Source organism: Doryrhamphus excisus, chromosome 1 (assembly GCF_030265055.1).
Source record: "Doryrhamphus excisus isolate RoL2022-K1 chromosome 1, RoL_Dexc_1.0, whole genome shotgun sequence".
NCBI lineage: Eukaryota > Metazoa > Chordata > Actinopteri > Syngnathiformes > Syngnathidae > Doryrhamphus > Doryrhamphus excisus.
The window spans coordinates 9,232,341-9,249,837 of NC_080466.1; the positions used below are offsets into that span (position 1 = coordinate 9,232,341).

Genomic DNA, 17,497 nt, shown 5'->3' on the forward strand with positions numbered 1-17,497 from the left:
GGACCCCTCTGGCAAAGCGAGTAAGGTATATTGGAATATATGTAACTAGTACAGATTGAAAGTGGTTCCAGTAGCCCAGTAGCTGCAGAAACTTAGACATAAAGGCTCCTAATGGTGTGCTATTTCCTTCCACAGGAAAGGAAAAAGGAGTTGCCGAGAGAGATAATTTTTTTCACTTCCCACATTGTTTTGCAGAGAATTATCCCTGACGTTTGCTGTACATGGACTTGATTTCCTGATTTGACACCATCACATGAATATTACTCCAAACAGAGGTAAGCTTCTTTTTGTTCCCATAATTCAGATATGTTCATGAGAGTTGAGATGATGAATGTTGCTCAACAACCTAGATAAAAATTTGTCTTCAAGAATTTAATCAAGAAGTCAAGTTAAGCAAACACAACTGAGTTTTACTTAAACAAACAAAAACACTGACTTAATTACTCAACTTACTCAACTTTATTGCAGAATTTTGTGTAGAAAGCAAAGAGAGAAGATGTGGGACAAGGAGAAAAGATTCTTTGCACTTGTGACCGTCATGGTGGTCTGCGGCACAGTAAGTCCAATGTCAATAATATTCATTCTTACCATCATTTAGATATGATCATGTTAGGAAAAAACAACCAAAACATAGCATTCTACAGTCTATAAGTATGTTATAAGCAATACAGTACTTCCATTATGTACTGTAGTATATAACATATAGGTAATAGGTGAGGCTGTCACCATCATACTCATATGTATATACTATGTATGTATATACATACATACATCATATCAGTTATCATTTGTAGTACAGTACTGTAATATAAATTGAATACATTTGAATAGTAATAGTCATAGGTTGTTTTTTTTTGTTTTGTTTTAAAAAAGAACACTTATGACAGTCGACTTGGGTATGTTGTATGCTATCTTTTACTGCAAGGTGAGTGCAGTAAAACAGCTGAACATGGCCCCGAATGCTGTGGACGACCTCTACCAAGGATGCAGGGAACAGGCAATGGAGGAATTGATCCACTCAGACGTACTGGGACAAGAGCTGAGTGGTGATGACGGCTTCCAGACAGCATGGAATGACAAATGTCCCACGCTTCTCCCGGGAGGTGTAAAGGAACATACCGCAGCTCTTTTGGCCTACGCTAGTGGAAATGCATTCTTAAAGGTCTTCAACGATGCAGTGGAGACCATGGGAGTGAACGTCAGCATCTACAAGCATGATTTCCACTTTAAGTCCCTGCACTTCCTGCTCATGGACATCATGAAGCTGGTGCAGCCAGCCACGTGTAAAAATGTCTACCGGGTGACAAGCGGTAACTACATAGCGGAGAAGGGCTCAAAGGTGAGATTCGGTAGATTCACCACAGCTCATTTGGATTTATCGGTGAAGGAGGACGTGGAGGAAGGGGTGTATTTCAACATCACCACATGCTTCTTTGTTAGCCTGGAGGGCTTTTGCGGCTTAGTGGAGGACATTGCCATCTTGTCCCCCACAGAGGAGTTCACTGTGGTGGATGTCAAGCAAGTGGACGACTACAGGGAGATCATTCTGACACATTCCAAACTGGAGGCTTTCCACAACTGTTACAGTTTTCCACAGTAAGACCAGAATATATTCATCATTGTAACTAACTTTTGCAAGTCATTGACTTAAAACCAGGGGTGTCCAAAATTTTTCCGAGGGTCACATGGTGAAAAATGAAAATATGCAAGGAGCACTTTGATATTTTGTAAAGCAACACATGTCGATATGCTAAAACGTCATCATTAGGGATGAGGGGGTATGCTGGAGCCTATCCCAGTTGTCTTTGGGAGAGAGGCAGGGTACACTCTGGACTGGTCGCCAGCCAATCTTTGTTTTGCTTAGTATGGATTACATAGTACTACGACTTTAAAGATATATCATATTTTTTTCTTTAACGTTTCAAAGTTATGCTACTAAAATGATGGTATTTTTCATCGTTTTTGTGAAATCAAGACTTGTTCTTGTTAGATAGCATTTTTCTCTTAATATTTTGACTTTATTCTTGTAAAATTCCTGCATTTTTCATAGTTTTTTGGTAAATCATTCATTCATTTTCTACCGCTTTTCCTCACAAGGGTCGCGGGGGTGCTGGAGCCTATCCCAGCTGTCTTCGGGCGAGAGGCGGGGTACACCCTGGACTGGTCGCCAGCCAATCACAGGGCACATATAGACAAACAACCATTCACACTCACATTCATACCTATGGACAATTTGGAGTCGCCAATTAACCTAGCATATTTTTGGAATGTGGGAGGAAACCGGAGTACCCGGAGAAAACCCACGCATGCACGGGGAGAACATGCAAACTCCACACAGAGATGGCCGAGGGTGGAATTGAACCCTGGTCTCCTAGCTGTGAGGTCTGCGCGCTAACCACTCGACCGCCGTGCCGCCCCGTTTCAAAGTTATGCTACTAAAATGATGGTATTTTTCATCGTTTTTGTGAAATCAAGAGTTGTTCTTGTTAGATGATAGCATTTTTCTCTTAATATTTTGACTTTATTCTTGTAAAATTCCTGCATTTTATTTCCAATTTTCATAGTTTTTTTTCTGGTAAATTATATATTTTAGAATATATAATACGGTCCAACAAAAAACAAATGACCTCTGTGCCGCATTTTGGACACCCCTGAATTAAAAGGTTTCAACATGTGAAAATGAGATAACCAAGGTCTACTTCTTCCTTGTAGGCCGACTACAGCCCCAGCTGGTGGAAGGGCCCCAGCTGGTAACAGCACCCCCCTGTGGCTGGTTTTGGTACTCGTGACTTGGGTGCTTTTTTCTTGAAACTGCTGAGACCCAACAACAATCTGCATTCTCACTTGGTGTCAACACAGTTGCTTTAATTGACAGTATGCATTGATGTATGTCAAATGTCATGCAAATTACTCACATTTCCTTTTGTGTATCATAATGGTTTGTTGTATTACTACATAAAATGAGATACTGTCTTTTTCAAGCTTTAACCTGAAAGTGCTTATAAAATTCAACTAACTGTAAATAAAGATGATGATGCAGAATAAAGTGGTTGATGAGTACCAGTTTAATTTCAAACACTTACTACGACAGGACTACGTTAAAAAGCCATAGCATTTCAGTATGTGGAATCAAACTATGGAATGGATTGAGTCAGGACCTCAAACAATGCACAACAATGAGCCAATTCAAGAAACAATATAAGCAGTTGATGTTTGCTAAATACAAGGATGCACTCTTAAAAATGCTGGGTTAAAAACAACCCAATCTGGGTTGTTTTTCAACCCAACGCTGGTTAAATATAGGACCAACCTCGCGTTGGGTTATTTTAACCCAACAAGTTGGGTTGGTTCTCTTAACCCAACAATTGGGTTGTACATTGGGTTGTTCAAATGACCCAACGCTGGGTTCATATTAAGTACACGGCTGGGTTATTTCAACCCAGCAAGTTGGGTTGCCAATATACCATATATATTTATATATATATTTTAATTATTATTTATTTATTTTTATTGTATGCTAATACTATTAATAATATATTACAATGATAATGACACCAATGTAACAATAAAATATTTATTAAAATTCAACATTTCCAGAACATACAAATATAACAACTCACAACATTTCCTTCACATATGAACAAATTATGTACAAAAAAAATAACATTTTAAGAACGGGTGAGGGGACAGCTATGAGAGAGTGATATATACATAGAACAAGAGGCTCTGTGAGCAGCAGCACAAATGGGTAGGCGATTCTGCCTGCTGCAAGTATTCCACCATGTTAGCGCCGACCTACGATGAGAAAAGAAAAAAAGGTAAGTATTTTGTAAGTATTTCTAGCAGTGCAGAGCAATTGTCATCAGCTCTCTACTGAAGCTATTTCAATATATATTCTACAGGGAGAAGTATGACACCTGTAAATTCAATGGCGTGTTGTTCAACAATTTATTCAGGGGGTTTGGCCAGTCTTATGTTTGGTCTGTGGTTTACATGTCACACATCACTATGGAGTAACAACTTACACCAAGTTACAACTTGTAAGAATAGTGCTTCATGAAATGAGAAACACAGCCAAATGTTACGTTGTCACACATTCCACAAAATACAATCTTTTCAAGTAGCTCCTCATAAAAAGAGTCCTTCTTTAAAACTGTGTAAAAGAACAACTGGAGTCATTTCACAATTCATTTACATTTTAATTTCTATTGAAAGGTAAATTACTTACGGGCTTAACATCGAGGAAGGCTCTCTTCACCTCCTGAATACTCGCCCGGACCAATTTCCTGCCCTTTTTAAACACAGGCGGAGGGAGCAGGATGGGCAGAAGCGTCAGGGACTTCTCCCCTGGCATCTGTAGGACAATTATGGGTGTCATTACCAGATTGTTGAGAACATGAGTTTTAAATAATATAATATAATATTACAATTTTAGATAAAACTGTCTTGTTTTCAATATGTTCCACTACTGTGCAGTGTTGTTGTATTGCAATCAACCCTAACATAATATTAAGAAAATGTCTCGATTATGTTTACTTGGTCTATTTTAAAACACAAAAACACACCCCAAACATTTTTTTACCAATTGGGATCATAATGTGTACCATAGAGGGTTTGTCAGTTTGTCTTTTTGACTATAACAGCAATATATATTGGAATCACAAGATGGATCATAATCAAAATCAAATCAAATTTTGGGTATTGGTACAAGCTACGGTGACTGACCCACCGCCATTTCTTATGTATAGAACATATAGTAGGCACAGTAGCTACTGTAAAACAATACCCATAAAATGAAGGCATGAAGATGACTTACCTTTCAATCAGCCCTGGTAGCTGCCACTCAGTCAATTTGGAACTGATAAACTCATCCATAGATGCTTTTCAGCGAACTGAAACATCACAAAGAGGGTCCATAAGAACAAACATACCATGAAATGAAATAAGATTCAGTAGTCCAAACGCATTCTCTACATTTATATGCGACTTACAAAACTGTCGTCGAATTCGCGCCCAAACTAGTTGAAACTGCTAAGTATACAGTGGACTATCGGTGGCTAACGGAAGCCCGCTAGCATGCAGCAGTCTAGCTTAAAAAAAACACCGGTTCATCAGCACGCTCGTATTAATTCACGAGATTCTTTAACTTGATATCACATAAAATGGCAAATTGACGAGATAACTGACGTTGTCCTCATAACTATCACACATAGTGCACGTCTCTTGTAACTTCAACAACATAGTTTGGTTCCTCCATAGCTCGCCAGCGAATGTGTTCGCTTGCCACTTTTGGAGGGAATGGAAGTTTGCTGAGGTTACCGATCCATTCCTGAAGCTAGTACTCAACAGTGCTTCACGAACTTACATTTTAACAAGTTTATGAAGCTTTATATAATAATATAAAGTCAATTCTACGGTAAAACAATAGTGGGCATGTAACAAACCTTGCTCCGTGCTGAAATTGGTCTCCTCAGATGAAATGTGGGGTCCGAACGAAGTAAGTTTGTGGGCGGGGCTTTGTTGCGCGTGTTCAAAATTCTACCCAACGCTTTGGGTTGTCCAAAATAACCCAGCACAATATAATGGAAATCACAACCCAGCAGCAAATAACTCAGCACCCAACAGAGATAACCCAGCGAATTGGGTTCTCAGAATACCCAACTCAATAAAAATAACCCAATTAAATGACCCAACAGGCTCAACCCAGCGATTGGGTCAAAAAAATAACCCAGCATTTTTAAGAGTGTGAAGAGTCTTGAACCAGTCATGATGTGCTATATATATCACTATATTGACACTTACTATGGTACCCATTATGTCATTGGATGATCATATCACCTTATACTTCAGTACGTGACAAAGAATATATATATATATATATATATATCTCCCCAAAGAGTCACCTCTATGGTGGAGTAAGCGACACCCATCACCACTAAAAGCACCACATGGACCAGCACTATCACTATGATGTGGTACCTGCAGATTCGGACACAATAAGTGAACCAAACGCATCATTTGCCAAGGTAAATAATGAGCTAGGATTTTAGTTCTTGCACTCACATCCTCCATCCGCATCCTCTTCCATGCGTGGCCAAGCCACATAGCACAGGGTCCTGTGGGGCAGAAGTTGAACTGTGTAGAAGTAGCAAAGAGGGAAGGCCAGGACCACAGCCAGAGTCCAGATGGCCATGATCACCGCTAGAGTGGCTTTGGCTGACAGATGAGGCTTCAGAGGATGGATGATGGCCATATACGTAGATACACTTAGATAGAAGAAAGTATCATTAACAACAGGGTTGGAATTATGTATGTACACTTCACGCTTGAAGTGTGAAAATGTACTTTTTGGGTCCAAAAGCTTGCTCAGACCTTTACATTTTACAATAAAAAATGTTTGAGACACATCGTGAGAGGCATATTGGCATTTTTATGGCTTTTACAACTTTTAATGAGTGTGTCCATCATTTCAAAATTTGAAATTACTTTTTCATTTTTTTAAGGGTTAGTTAATTGCTCTTGGGGGCCCTCTAGTGGTCACAGGGCCCTAAACTGGTGCTTAGTTCGCTTATGCCTTGGGTGTCCATCCAAGGGTCACACATGTAGATATGCGAGGAAGATGTATGGATTTCAAGAAAAAATGGCATCTCAGTTTTGTGATGGAGGTGAAAAAATATATTAGTATGAAATTCCATCTTTTTTTTGCTGTTTTTTGTTTTTTTTTTACATTTCTAGATATTTCAGCTTTCTTTAAATAATCTTCATAATTTTCCTTTTGGGGCGGCACGGCGGTCTAGTGGTTAGCGCACAAACCTCACAGCTAGGAGGACCAGAGTTCAATTCCACCCTCGGCCATCTCTGTGTGGAGTTTGCATGTTCTCCCCGTGCATGCGTGGGTTTTCTCCGGTTTCCTCCCACATTCCAAAAACATGCTAGGTTAATTGGTGACTCCAAATTGTCCATAGGTATGAATGTGAGTGTGAATGATTGTTTGTCTATATGTGCCCTGTGATTGGCTGGCGACCAGTCCAGGGTGTACCCCGCCTCTCGCCCGAAGACGGCTGGGATAGGCTCCAGCACCCCCACGACCCTCGTGAGGATAAGCGGTAGAAAATGAATGATTGAATTTTCCTTTTGTAATATTATGACTTGATTGGCTTAATATTATAACTTTTCCACCAACCGAATTTTGTAAAGATCATAACTTTTTGTTTTGTTTCTCATATTAGATTTAAAAAAAAACAAGATATTTTTTCATGTATATCAACTCAATGCTACTATGACACACAAAAATATATTTTTTCATGTATAGCAACTCGATGCTACAATATGAATGTGAGTGTGAGGCTTTGACCTTTTTAACGAGGATGGCAAGAGTTACAGGGTGTGGATTTGAAGAGTGACATTTGAGGTGGGGAGTGGCCCAAACCAGATAATGAGAGCTCGATGTGAGAAAACAATTTATGACCTTTTTCATAGTCTGGCGCGTATTTGTAATTGTGTGTGTGTATGTGCTACACAAGGGCTGCATGGTGGAGAGGGGTTAGCGTGCAGGCGTCAAAGCTCGAGTTCAATTCCACCCTCGGCCATCTCTGTGTGGAGTTTGCATGTTCTCCCCGTGCATGCGTGGGTTTTCTCCCGGTACTCCGGTTTCCTCCCACATTCCAAAAACATGCTAGGTTAATTGGTGACTCCAAATTGTCCATAGGTATGAATGTGAGTGTGAATGGTTGTTTGTCTATATGTGCGACCAGTTCAAGGTGTACACTTAAGACAGCTGGGACAGCTGATATATAATATGTATATATAAACATACATACATATATATGCATATGATACAATGACACATATATTCAGTTCCACTAAAGAGTGAAAGCTTAGAGCAATAACAGACAAATAAATCTCATATTTAAGCACACTATGAAAAGTTGAAATGAATGAAAATGAAAACCAAGTAAGGGGAAGCAAGAGGATTACAACCAAGTGACCAAACCATGAGGATTAAGTGACTTAACAGCGCTTCGGACTTTGAACGGACAGAGTTATATGGGTGCAAAAGACATGCGGCCATGGAAGTCATTATAGATTTGACATCATCTAGATCAGAGATTGTGGTGGTGGTGACCGAAAAGTGGACCCATTTCCACTTCAGTGGGTCACGGTTATCGCGTCTTCATTCTGAAGGGGATTTAGCATTTTAGCGTTCGGTTAGACGCCCTTAGCATCGATAATGCCTAATGGGCCGGGCGACCCAGATGATACAAACGTGAGCAACGGTGCATTTTTGTAACATTTAGCGATTTCTAGGTTTGTCTAAATGTAAAAGTTTACTATATATTGTATAAAATATTTCAGCAATAAATGTACAAGGTGTTTTTTTTTGGCTTGAAACCAATTTTCAGACTGCTGCGGTACTTTGTACTTTTGCTAAGAGCCATATCAATCACACAGTAGTGTTCTTTGTTCAGCTCATCATCAAAAAAAGTTATACGTTTTTTTTTCAATACTGATAAATGTTTGTCCCACTACTTCTTTCCGACTGACTTGGCCGCTGTTCAAAGTTTCACTCAAGACTGCTTTTTAACCACACACTGTTTACAGCAAGTCATTTAGCTCTTACATCACAAAGTGAAACATGAGCTGAAAGAGGAGGGCCTTCATTAGGAGGACGTAGCACAAGTAAGGAAGTGGGAGGACTGGATCAGGGAACAGTCAACTGTAAGCGGGGCAGTTTCTGGTTGTACACGACGTACACTGAGACACTGGTTTACAGGAGTGCGACTACACTGAATGCTGGCAGGTTAACAAAAAACTGTCACAGATTACTGAAGTCCAGTGTTGACAGACAGGTAAGGCAAACTAAATAGTTAAATAGTTAACTGTTAACTGACTTTAGGACTTTAGGGTCACCGCTGGGGAGGATGGTTAGGGTGGGAGGGTGTGTACTGCACTGCATTCAACTGAAGTGTTCCTAATAGTTTGCCCCCTTTCTGACACATGAGTTGCATGTGATCCTGTTCAGAACCATGAAAAGCAACCACCATTATCAAATCCAGCTATTCATACTATATACATACCGTATATGATCAATCTTGCTACGTATATTAATGAGTTTGAGTTTGGTGCAAATCTGTGAAGAACAGGATATGATTTTCCCGATATGATACTTGTGTCTAAACTGGAACTTGGGATTACCAGCGTGAATGTCTTCCTTGGCTGAGGTCCCTGAAGAGCACCTGGAGGGTCTGACTCTGGTTTGCAGTGTTGATGTTGGATGGCGAGCTGTGTGACTCTTTCACAACACCAGCTTGTACAAGGAAAACTGCACTTTTTCATCCACTATCCTTAAGTGATACCTTTACCACCGGTTTGGCCCCATACATTATTATTATGAATATTTTAAACTTTTCTTATGTTTTTATCTTTTTAGTCCCAGTTTATGCTTTTAGTTTTTAGCTTTTAACTCCAGTATTTCCTCAGGGGGGGTCCTCCACACTGGGGGCTGTGTCGGGTCTGCTGAGGGGGTGCCATCCTTGGGTCCCTTCGACCCGGCCGGCTGGGGGGTTCTTCCCTTTAATGTGGGGGTCCGCCCGTCTGTTGGAGTCGGGGGGGCCCGGGTGCTGGTCACCCAATGGCACGGCCTGCGGCTCCTCCCAGTGTGGACGGCCCAAAAGGTGGCGTTTCCTTGATCCTCAGTGCCATGCCATGTCTCCCTACTGTGTGTGATTGTGTGTGTGTGTGTGTGTCTAGTATGGAGGATGGGAGGGAGGGGCTTTCTTTGTTTTTGTGGTAATTGTTTTTAATTCTGTAAAGCACTTTGTGTTGCATGTCTTTGCAGGAAAAGTGCTATACAAATAAAGTTGATGATTGATAGTACCAAGCGGGAAGCTTTCAATTGCAATGATTAAAAAAAAGCAACATACATTTTGTTAGACTGTAATTGAACACACCATCCCATGTTGCACAGATACTGCAATACTGTATTCATTCATTCATTAATTTTGTACCGCTTATCCTCACGAGGGTCGCAGGGGTTGCTGGAGCCTATCCCAGCTGTCTTTGGCCAAGAGGCGGGGTACACCCTGGACTGGTGGCCAGCCAATCACAGGGCACATATGACAAACAACCATTCACACTCACATTCATACCTATGGACAATTTGGAGTCGCCAATTAACCTAGCATGTTTAACCTATCACCCACGCATGCACGGGGAGAACATGCAAACTCCACACAGAGATGGCCGAGAGTGGAATTGAACTCGGCTAGCTGTGAGGTCTGCGTGCTAACCACTAGACCACCTTGCAGCACCGCAATACTGTATTTTCCCTGTAATTTCCTTGTTCTCATATTTGGTCAGAAATGCTTATACTACGTATGTGGGACTGCATAAAGGTAGGGAGTACTGGAGTACTGAGTCTACATATACAGTATGTCTGGTCCACAACCTCGAGCTAATTCATTCTAGCACATAACAACCTGTTATATGACAGAGCAAACAGTAAAGTTCTCTTTGGAAAAACAACCTCCAGGCTCGTACTAGTACTACCGGATCTGTATTTATTGTGTACATTTAATTTGATATTGTTTATTACCTAGTTTTTCAGTGCTTGCTCCCTTTCTGATTTTGTTTTCCATTTTTGTCACACTTAAATATTTCAGACAAACGAATAAATTTAAGTATTAGTCAGCGGCAAAACACCTCTGAGCACCAAATGCAGGAACTTTTTTTTACAATTAAGGGGAAAAAAAACGACATGGCAGTGTGTGAAAAGGTGATTGGCCCCTTGACCTAATAACTGTTTGGCCCAGCAACAACCGCAATCAAGCATTTGCGGTCTCTTGCAGAACTGTGGAGGAATTTAGGCCCTTTGTAGAATTGTCGGAATTCAACCACATTGGAAGGTTTTCCACCTTTTTAATGTCACGCTACATCATCTCTATAGGAGGGTCTTTTGTGACCTCTTGGATGACTCGCCGCTGCGGTCTTGGGGGTAACTTTGGGAAGGTTCCATTTTGGCTCTCACTGTGGTTAACTGGAGTCCTAAAGCTTTAGAAATGGCTTTACAGTACAATCTTTTCCACACATAGATCTCAATTCCTAAAGTACTCATTGCCTCACTAGCCATGAACCTCACCGCACATCACTGGTATCAACTTAAGGGGCTTAAGGGGAATGATTGAATAGTGGAGGAACTGAACAAGACAGTCCACAGATGAACCTAATATAAACATTCTGTAGGTCACTGATTAAAAGACAATGGCTCACTAAAAAAGACTTTTGCCCTCTACATACCATCCAGGCACACGTTTCTCTACTTGGTGAACATGTTTATTCTTCAAACAGCCTTGAGGGACAAGAAGGAGAACTACACAGTTGTGACTGTCAAAGGGAAGTCACTTAGCAAAGTTTCGTCTTTCCTCTCGCCAGATGAAGCACATCTCTTTTCCCCCGCTGACCCGCTTTGCCATTTGCGGGGGCACTCATGGCAATGAGATGACGGGGATACACTTGGTGCAACAAATGGAGAAAAACAAGGTAAAGGAAATCGAGCATGTGTCTGTAATGACTGTACTTTCCAATCCGGATGCTGTTAAAGTGTGTCGAAGGTACATGGAAACTGATCTCAATCGTTGCTTCACAAGTGCTTTGCTGAGGTATGTCGAGGGGTAAAACTACAATCTGAGCATTTCTAAGATAATGCTAACTTTTGTCCTTTTTTCGGCACTTCCAGCACCCCCTTAAACACCTCGTCGCCCTATGAGATGAAACAAGCTCACAAGCTAAATGCTCTGCTTGGGCCCAAAGGAAGCCCAGAAGCCGTGGACCTTGTATGCGACCTCCACAACACCACCTCCAACATGGGCCTCTGCTTCATTTTTTTCAACTACGACTGGATCGCTCTGCACATTTGTAAATATGTGCAGGTAAGTCATGCACTGAAACCGCACACACTGCTGGAAAATGCTTAGAACATTTTGGAATTTGACCAGTACTTTTCAGGAACATAAAATGTATTCTAAAGCATTTTTTTCATGGGCATTATGGAGTTTATCCCGGCTGTCTTTTCAGGCAAGAGGCGGGGTACACCCTGGGCTGGCTGCCAGCCAATCACGGGGCACATATAGACAACCATTCACACTCACATTCATACCTATGGACTATTTACACCCCAATTATCATAGCATGCATACAAACATGTTCCAATGGTGATACCTGCTCACAATATCCTGACTGTGAAGCCAACATGATAAACATTCATCCACTATGCGGCTCCAAAGTGTTTTTTTTTTTTTAAAGAGAAAAATCCTAATGACAAAAATATAACTTAAAAATAGGAGCGACAGAAGACAAATGCATATAAATACAGTATATGAAGGCCGTATTGTACTGATTCGCTTTCACAATAAACAGCTGTTACTTGGATATGTTTGTGCACTTACTGTACATGACTAACACTTGTACTTTATAAGTTTTATGATAAAAGTTGACACATGAAACAAATACAATTTTTGTATTTCATACTTGCAATCAGTAGAAGTTGAATATCTAGCCTGATCTTCAATTGTGGTCCAATCCCGTTGTATGAAAATTTAAATCACACTTTCATTTTGGCACTTTTCATTTGGAATACTACATGTCTTTGAATGTGCTTTCTGGATATCTATTTGTATTTTACATTAACTTTTTTTTTAGTACGTACAATTTGCTTAAATATGGATATTTTTGACTAATTATATTCAACCACAATAGAGTATGATTTATTAAACAATGGATTTTTTAAAAAAACTTGACTGTACTTGTAGTTTTTACTTTTCCTGTTGTGTTTAGTTGAGAAAAGCTGAGAAAAAAATGTATTAAAAAATGAATAATACTTATTTTTCCAGAGCAAAACATCATATGGGACCATAAGAGCAATCCAACTGGTTGTACCGGATTCAGAGACCTTCTCACTTGAAACTGTAGGCAAACATGGCTTCTGTAAGTGTGTGTACCTCTGTCTGCATGAACGTGCTCATTATATTACTACAATGACATCACGTGATAAGATATAACCGTAGCGAAAAATCTAACAGTCATGTACCAGTACTATTTTCTAAAGATGCAATTTCTAATTTGGGACGAGCACCGTTCTGACCATTTCTCATTTTTGTGTAGCAATAGAGGTTGGGCCTCAACCCACTGGCGTAGTCAGAGCTGACATTTACAACATGGTGAATGAAACACTGGATATCATCATTGAATGGCTTCAAAAATTCAATTCTGGTAAGTATAATTTTTACTTGTGCAAATATTGTTTCTTGTATTGTTGATTTTATTCACATAATTTTTTTTCTTGTAATGTTTTGGGGGGAAAAAAACATTATTTAATCACAATATTATGACTTTGATTAATGTACAAACATACCTGAAAGTATGTCAACATCCAATGATTAAAGAAACTCTTAACTCAGGATGCAGTTTTGAGGGTGGTGAAATGGAGGCATTCAGCTATTTCAAGACCATTGACTACCCGAGAGATCCCACCACCCATGAGATCACGGCAGCTATTCATCCCCAGCTGCAGGTACTTTGTGTTCAATTCTTCTGGTGTACTATACTCCAACATGATCACTTGCTCTACAGGACAACGACTTCAAGCTTCTCCAGCCAGGGGACCCCATTTTCCAGTCATTTACCGGGGAGACTGTAGCGCACGAGGGAGAGGCAGCCTATCCATTTTTTGTGAATGAATGTGCCTACTACGAAAAGAAGACTGCTTTCCATTTAGGTCTGAAGAAAAACATTAGCATCCCGTCCATCAGTATGCAGAAGGGAAATGCTTGAAACTGGAGTTACTTGTACACACACAGTGTGAAAATGATTAATGCAATGACAATGGTACACAATGCAGATTATTTTATTATTTTGAATTTAGCAGTTACTCTGATGTTTATGGAACTTGAATGTTTTCATTGAAAATGAATGTTAATGATTAAAATTTTATTACCCTATGGCTGAGAATGACATGATTTGATATGTTTTCCAAGCAGGAAACAAACTGCACAATTCAGCAAAAGTCCCATTTATTTGTGCCGAAAAAAATGTGCTTCAGAATAAACTATAAAACAGAGCGGATGTTGACATATTTAGCTGTCAAATTATGTCAAACAAATTATTTTTGAATTTACAGTACATTTTCACACAAACAGGTTGAACCTTTTTTTTTTTACTATACAAAATGTCAGCCTCTTTTAATGAAAAGGCTTGTACAGACGTGACACCAGCCAGGACTGCTATACATTACTAGTGGTTTTACAAAAAGGGACAAATGGCAGGAGCATACGGATGCTCATCAGTTTTAATCACTGACATTAGATATATGAAGTATTTTAAATACAGGTACGAGTGTACATTTGAAGTGATGACAATTCACCACAGATTAGAGTTATAAAAAAAATGCATGCATGTTATGGATAATGACACTTTGGGGTGAAAAAGCTAAAGTTGCAGGTGCAATTCAGAAGCTTCAGTAGAGTTAAGAGCAAAATGGATGGCAACCGAAAAGAAGGCAATCTCCACAGCAACACCAGTAATAAATAATTCAACATTAATAGCATGCATTATAAGAGGAAAGGCTGCAAAGAAGCAATAAAAGTACAGAAGAGACACCACAAATGGATGTTGGATAACAGCCATTAACAGCATTTATGATTGGCTACAAATGGACTTCAGATGCCCTGAGACGCCATAGAATTGTATTTTTAAAAAGGACTATTGTCCTTTTTAGGCCACTCTGTAAGCGACCATGCGTGTGTAGTTCTTGCGGTGACTGCGAGCCGCCCAGAGGAACAAAGCGGCCGCCATCATCTGCAGAGGGAAGGAGATGAGGGCGAGGTAGAGGGACCAGCCCATTGAGGACTCCACCCCCTCGGGAGGTATGGCATACTGATGGAGAAGATCCACGCTGGCCCTGAAGCAGCAGACGCCACCAAGAGAGCACAGAGCTATCGAGGTAGAGGAGGGATGCCAACAATGAGATTTTGCATTGCCTCTCAACTTCCCAATTGTGATGGAGCGGAAATGTCCGACTCCCAATCCTTAAAACAAAAAGATGTCAAAGATGCCCGAGCAGGGAATCAAACCCGGGTTTCCTAGCTGTGTGGCCTGCGTGCTAACCACTCAACCACTGTGCATACAATGTATTATAATTAATATTATTTAATACTTTTAGGGTCAGTGTTGAAATGGTTAGCAGCTTTTTATCCGGAAGTCTCTGTGCAATAATTTCACTGTAAACTTCAGCTTTACAGATGTCTTCTGCATCACATGTTGGTATCAGTCACAGAATCACCTAAGGGTCAAAGGGTGTTTTTTATTTTTTTTTTTACAAGAGACTTAAATTTTAGATGAGGAGCTTATCTATTCAAGTGGACTACACACCAGTCACCAGATTTTTGGGGAAACCGCGTTGACTAGAGAAGTGGTTCTCAACTAGTTAGGCTGCGGAACCCACCATCACCCATTAATGACAAGTGGCGACCCAAATTGTGGCAATATTATTAATGTTAACTTCCTAATATGCTATGTATATAAAATTTAAATGTAACTTTCGAACGTGTTACAAGAATTCTATCCCGCCCTCTTCCTGCTATAAGCATGTAAGCTGTAAGTGTCATTTCTTCTGTGTTGTGCCATGAAAAGATTGTATTAAATCTTTACTTTACAGTTTACTGTACAGTACTTTTTTAAATATGTGTGTACAGTCTCACCTGCAAGAAGATGCAGCACTCCTACAACCACAGTGGGCTTGAAACTGCGGCACAGGCAAGCGCAGACACCTACAAGGCTGCTGAGGAACACCAAGGCCAGAGACACCAGAGGCAGGAGAAACTGGCACCTCCACAAATCTACAAGAAGCCAGTCATACATTAAATAAAAGAAACAATACATCTAGAGCAGAAATAATTAACAGTGATCATTTAAAAGTCAGAAGAAAGGACTAAAAAAAAAAGTTCACCCGGAAATACAATCCTTTTAGAGGACATTGCTGTATGACTTTCAATTGTGCAAGGTAACGCTTTGAAACAGGACTCACATGTCCTAAGCAGATCCTCTTCACTATTGTGGTTTCCAGGGTGTTTGTACTTGGGCAAAAACTGCTGGGGAAGAGTGAAGCTCACACACTGCAGCTCTAACTTGGGATCTAGAAGGAGTCAAAAGAGGTAGGTTTTCAAACTGAGGATTCTATGGAGCCCCTTAAAAATAAATAATAAAATGCAATACATTTTTCGCGAGAGCTCACAAAACATTTGCAATTACTTTTATGAGATCTCACAAAAGTTTTGTGTTATCTCGAACTGTGTCAATCTACAAGCAAAGTTGTGTTCTCATGCAAATGTTTTGCATTCTCTTGCGTTTTGTGAGCTTTTGCAAAAAAAATGTTTGTTTTACTAAAGTAACTCAACAGCAAATACAAGTGTTTAGTAGTGTATTGCTAACCTGGCTCCTTGAACCAGTGGGACTGGCTGGGCACCAGGATGCACCTCCACCACAGTCCCAGGGTGCCGTTGAGGTGGTACAAGGTCTCGCTGGAGGTCTTCTCATCAAACTCGCCATTGATAAAGTCATCTCTCAGCGTGGTGGCGTTAGTACTGTCATGTCCGCCTGCTGGGCTGCAGTATTGGTACCAGTGCTGGGTCCCCACGGCCACGGAGAGGTAGACAGCCGCCAGCAAGCTTAGCACGGAGCCGATGACCAGAGCTGTAGCGTAGCGGTTATCGACCATGGTCTCGGTGAAGACAGCTCAGTGTGAGTCTGTGTGGACACGGAATTGCGCCTTGCTGGAAAACACGAGCGGTGTTTGGTGGCTGCAGCATAATAAAGAAACAACAAATAAAACATACACATGTTCGAATTGAAAAGCAAATATTTGACTTAAGCCTTCACTGACCTCCATAACAAAGTGACAACTAGTTTGTTAGCGATTTAGTAGAAGTACACAGCAGTATGTACATACGTTAGCATGTTGGCTAACATGTAGCTAAACAAAAACAACGCAGCAAAACCTTCGGTCAATTATCAAAATTAGGTAGCATTGTATCCCGTAAACTTTGAGCAAACTGACATAATGTACGTCTATTTGTTTTTGTTTACCTCATTTCTGAAAAAAGAGCACTTCCAATCACATCACTGTGAAGTATACAGCAACCTGGCCTTTCATTCTTCTTCTACGCTCTTTCGGGTTCTTCTTCACCGATTAGTAGCTAATGTCACATTAGTAGCTGTCACTGCCACCTAGCGGAGAGAACGAGAATACAGCAAAGTACCGTACATTGATGGCTGCTGTTTATTTGCTTATCCCGAATCTAAAATGCTTTGTTTCGGACATGTAGAATTTAGATTAAAATATATTAATATCCATATCCGTGCTGATGAAAGCAATTGTTCAGTTAAAGGATGTAAAAACACAACAGTAAAAAAAATCAATCTTCTCAAGTTATCACATGAAGAGTAA

General features: G+C 40.3%; 4 protein-coding genes and 1 long non-coding RNA gene across 6 annotated transcripts; 2 read left to right on the forward strand and 3 right to left on the reverse strand.

The window, feature by feature from the left end:
- Positions 1-194: 194 nt before the first annotated feature.
- Positions 195-3,037, forward strand: LOC131129275 (GPI-linked NAD(P)(+)--arginine ADP-ribosyltransferase 1-like). Its single transcript, XM_058072670.1, has 4 exons — positions 195-275; positions 469-556; positions 926-1,596; positions 2,713-3,037. The coding sequence occupies exons 2-4, from the start codon at positions 497-499 to the stop codon at positions 2,807-2,809; spliced, it is 828 nt and encodes a 275-aa protein (XP_057928653.1). The 5' UTR covers positions 195-275; positions 469-496; the 3' UTR covers positions 2,810-3,037.
- A 424-nt stretch (positions 3,038-3,461) lies between these two features.
- On the reverse strand, positions 3,462-5,739 carry LOC131129279 (uncharacterized). Its single transcript, XR_009129818.1, has 3 exons — positions 4,817-5,739; positions 4,229-4,354; positions 3,462-3,795 (listed from the first exon to the last, which is right to left on the reverse strand). It is a non-coding gene; the product is annotated as an uncharacterized LOC131129279 (long non-coding RNA).
- Positions 5,740-5,894: 155 nt separating this feature from the next.
- tacr3l (tachykinin receptor 3-like) lies at positions 5,895-6,253 on the reverse strand (the record flags this gene model as incomplete). The annotated part of the gene is made up of 2 exons (XM_058045891.1): positions 6,060-6,253; positions 5,895-5,979 (listed from the first exon to the last, which is right to left on the reverse strand). Coding segments are annotated over exons 1-2 (279 nt in total), but the record flags the coding sequence as incomplete, so codon positions are not given.
- A 2,452-nt stretch (positions 6,254-8,705) lies between these two features.
- Positions 8,706-13,996, forward strand: acy3.2 (aspartoacylase (aminocyclase) 3, tandem duplicate 2). The gene is made up of 7 exons (XM_058081205.1): positions 8,706-8,849; positions 11,431-11,657; positions 11,735-11,927; positions 12,888-12,981; positions 13,159-13,266; positions 13,455-13,567; positions 13,627-13,996. The coding sequence occupies exons 2-7, from the start codon at positions 11,431-11,433 to the stop codon at positions 13,825-13,827; spliced, it is 936 nt and encodes a 311-aa protein (XP_057937188.1). The 5' UTR covers positions 8,706-8,849; the 3' UTR covers positions 13,828-13,996.
- cldnd1b (claudin domain containing 1b) lies at positions 13,885-17,391 on the reverse strand. Of its 2 annotated transcripts, none has more exons than XM_058081225.1 (5): positions 17,137-17,391; positions 16,483-16,823; positions 16,079-16,186; positions 15,753-15,890; positions 13,885-14,987 (listed from the first exon to the last, which is right to left on the reverse strand). In XM_058081225.1, the coding sequence occupies exons 2-5, from the start codon at positions 16,766-16,768 to the stop codon at positions 14,767-14,769; spliced, it is 753 nt and encodes a 250-aa protein (XP_057937208.1). In that variant the 5' UTR covers positions 16,769-16,823; positions 17,137-17,391; the 3' UTR covers positions 13,885-14,766. The 2 variants fall into 2 exon arrangements, with proteins under 2 accessions (XP_057937208.1, XP_057937199.1); XM_058081216.1 differs by having other exon boundaries at positions 16,483-16,850.
- Positions 17,392-17,497: the final 106 nt, after the last annotated feature.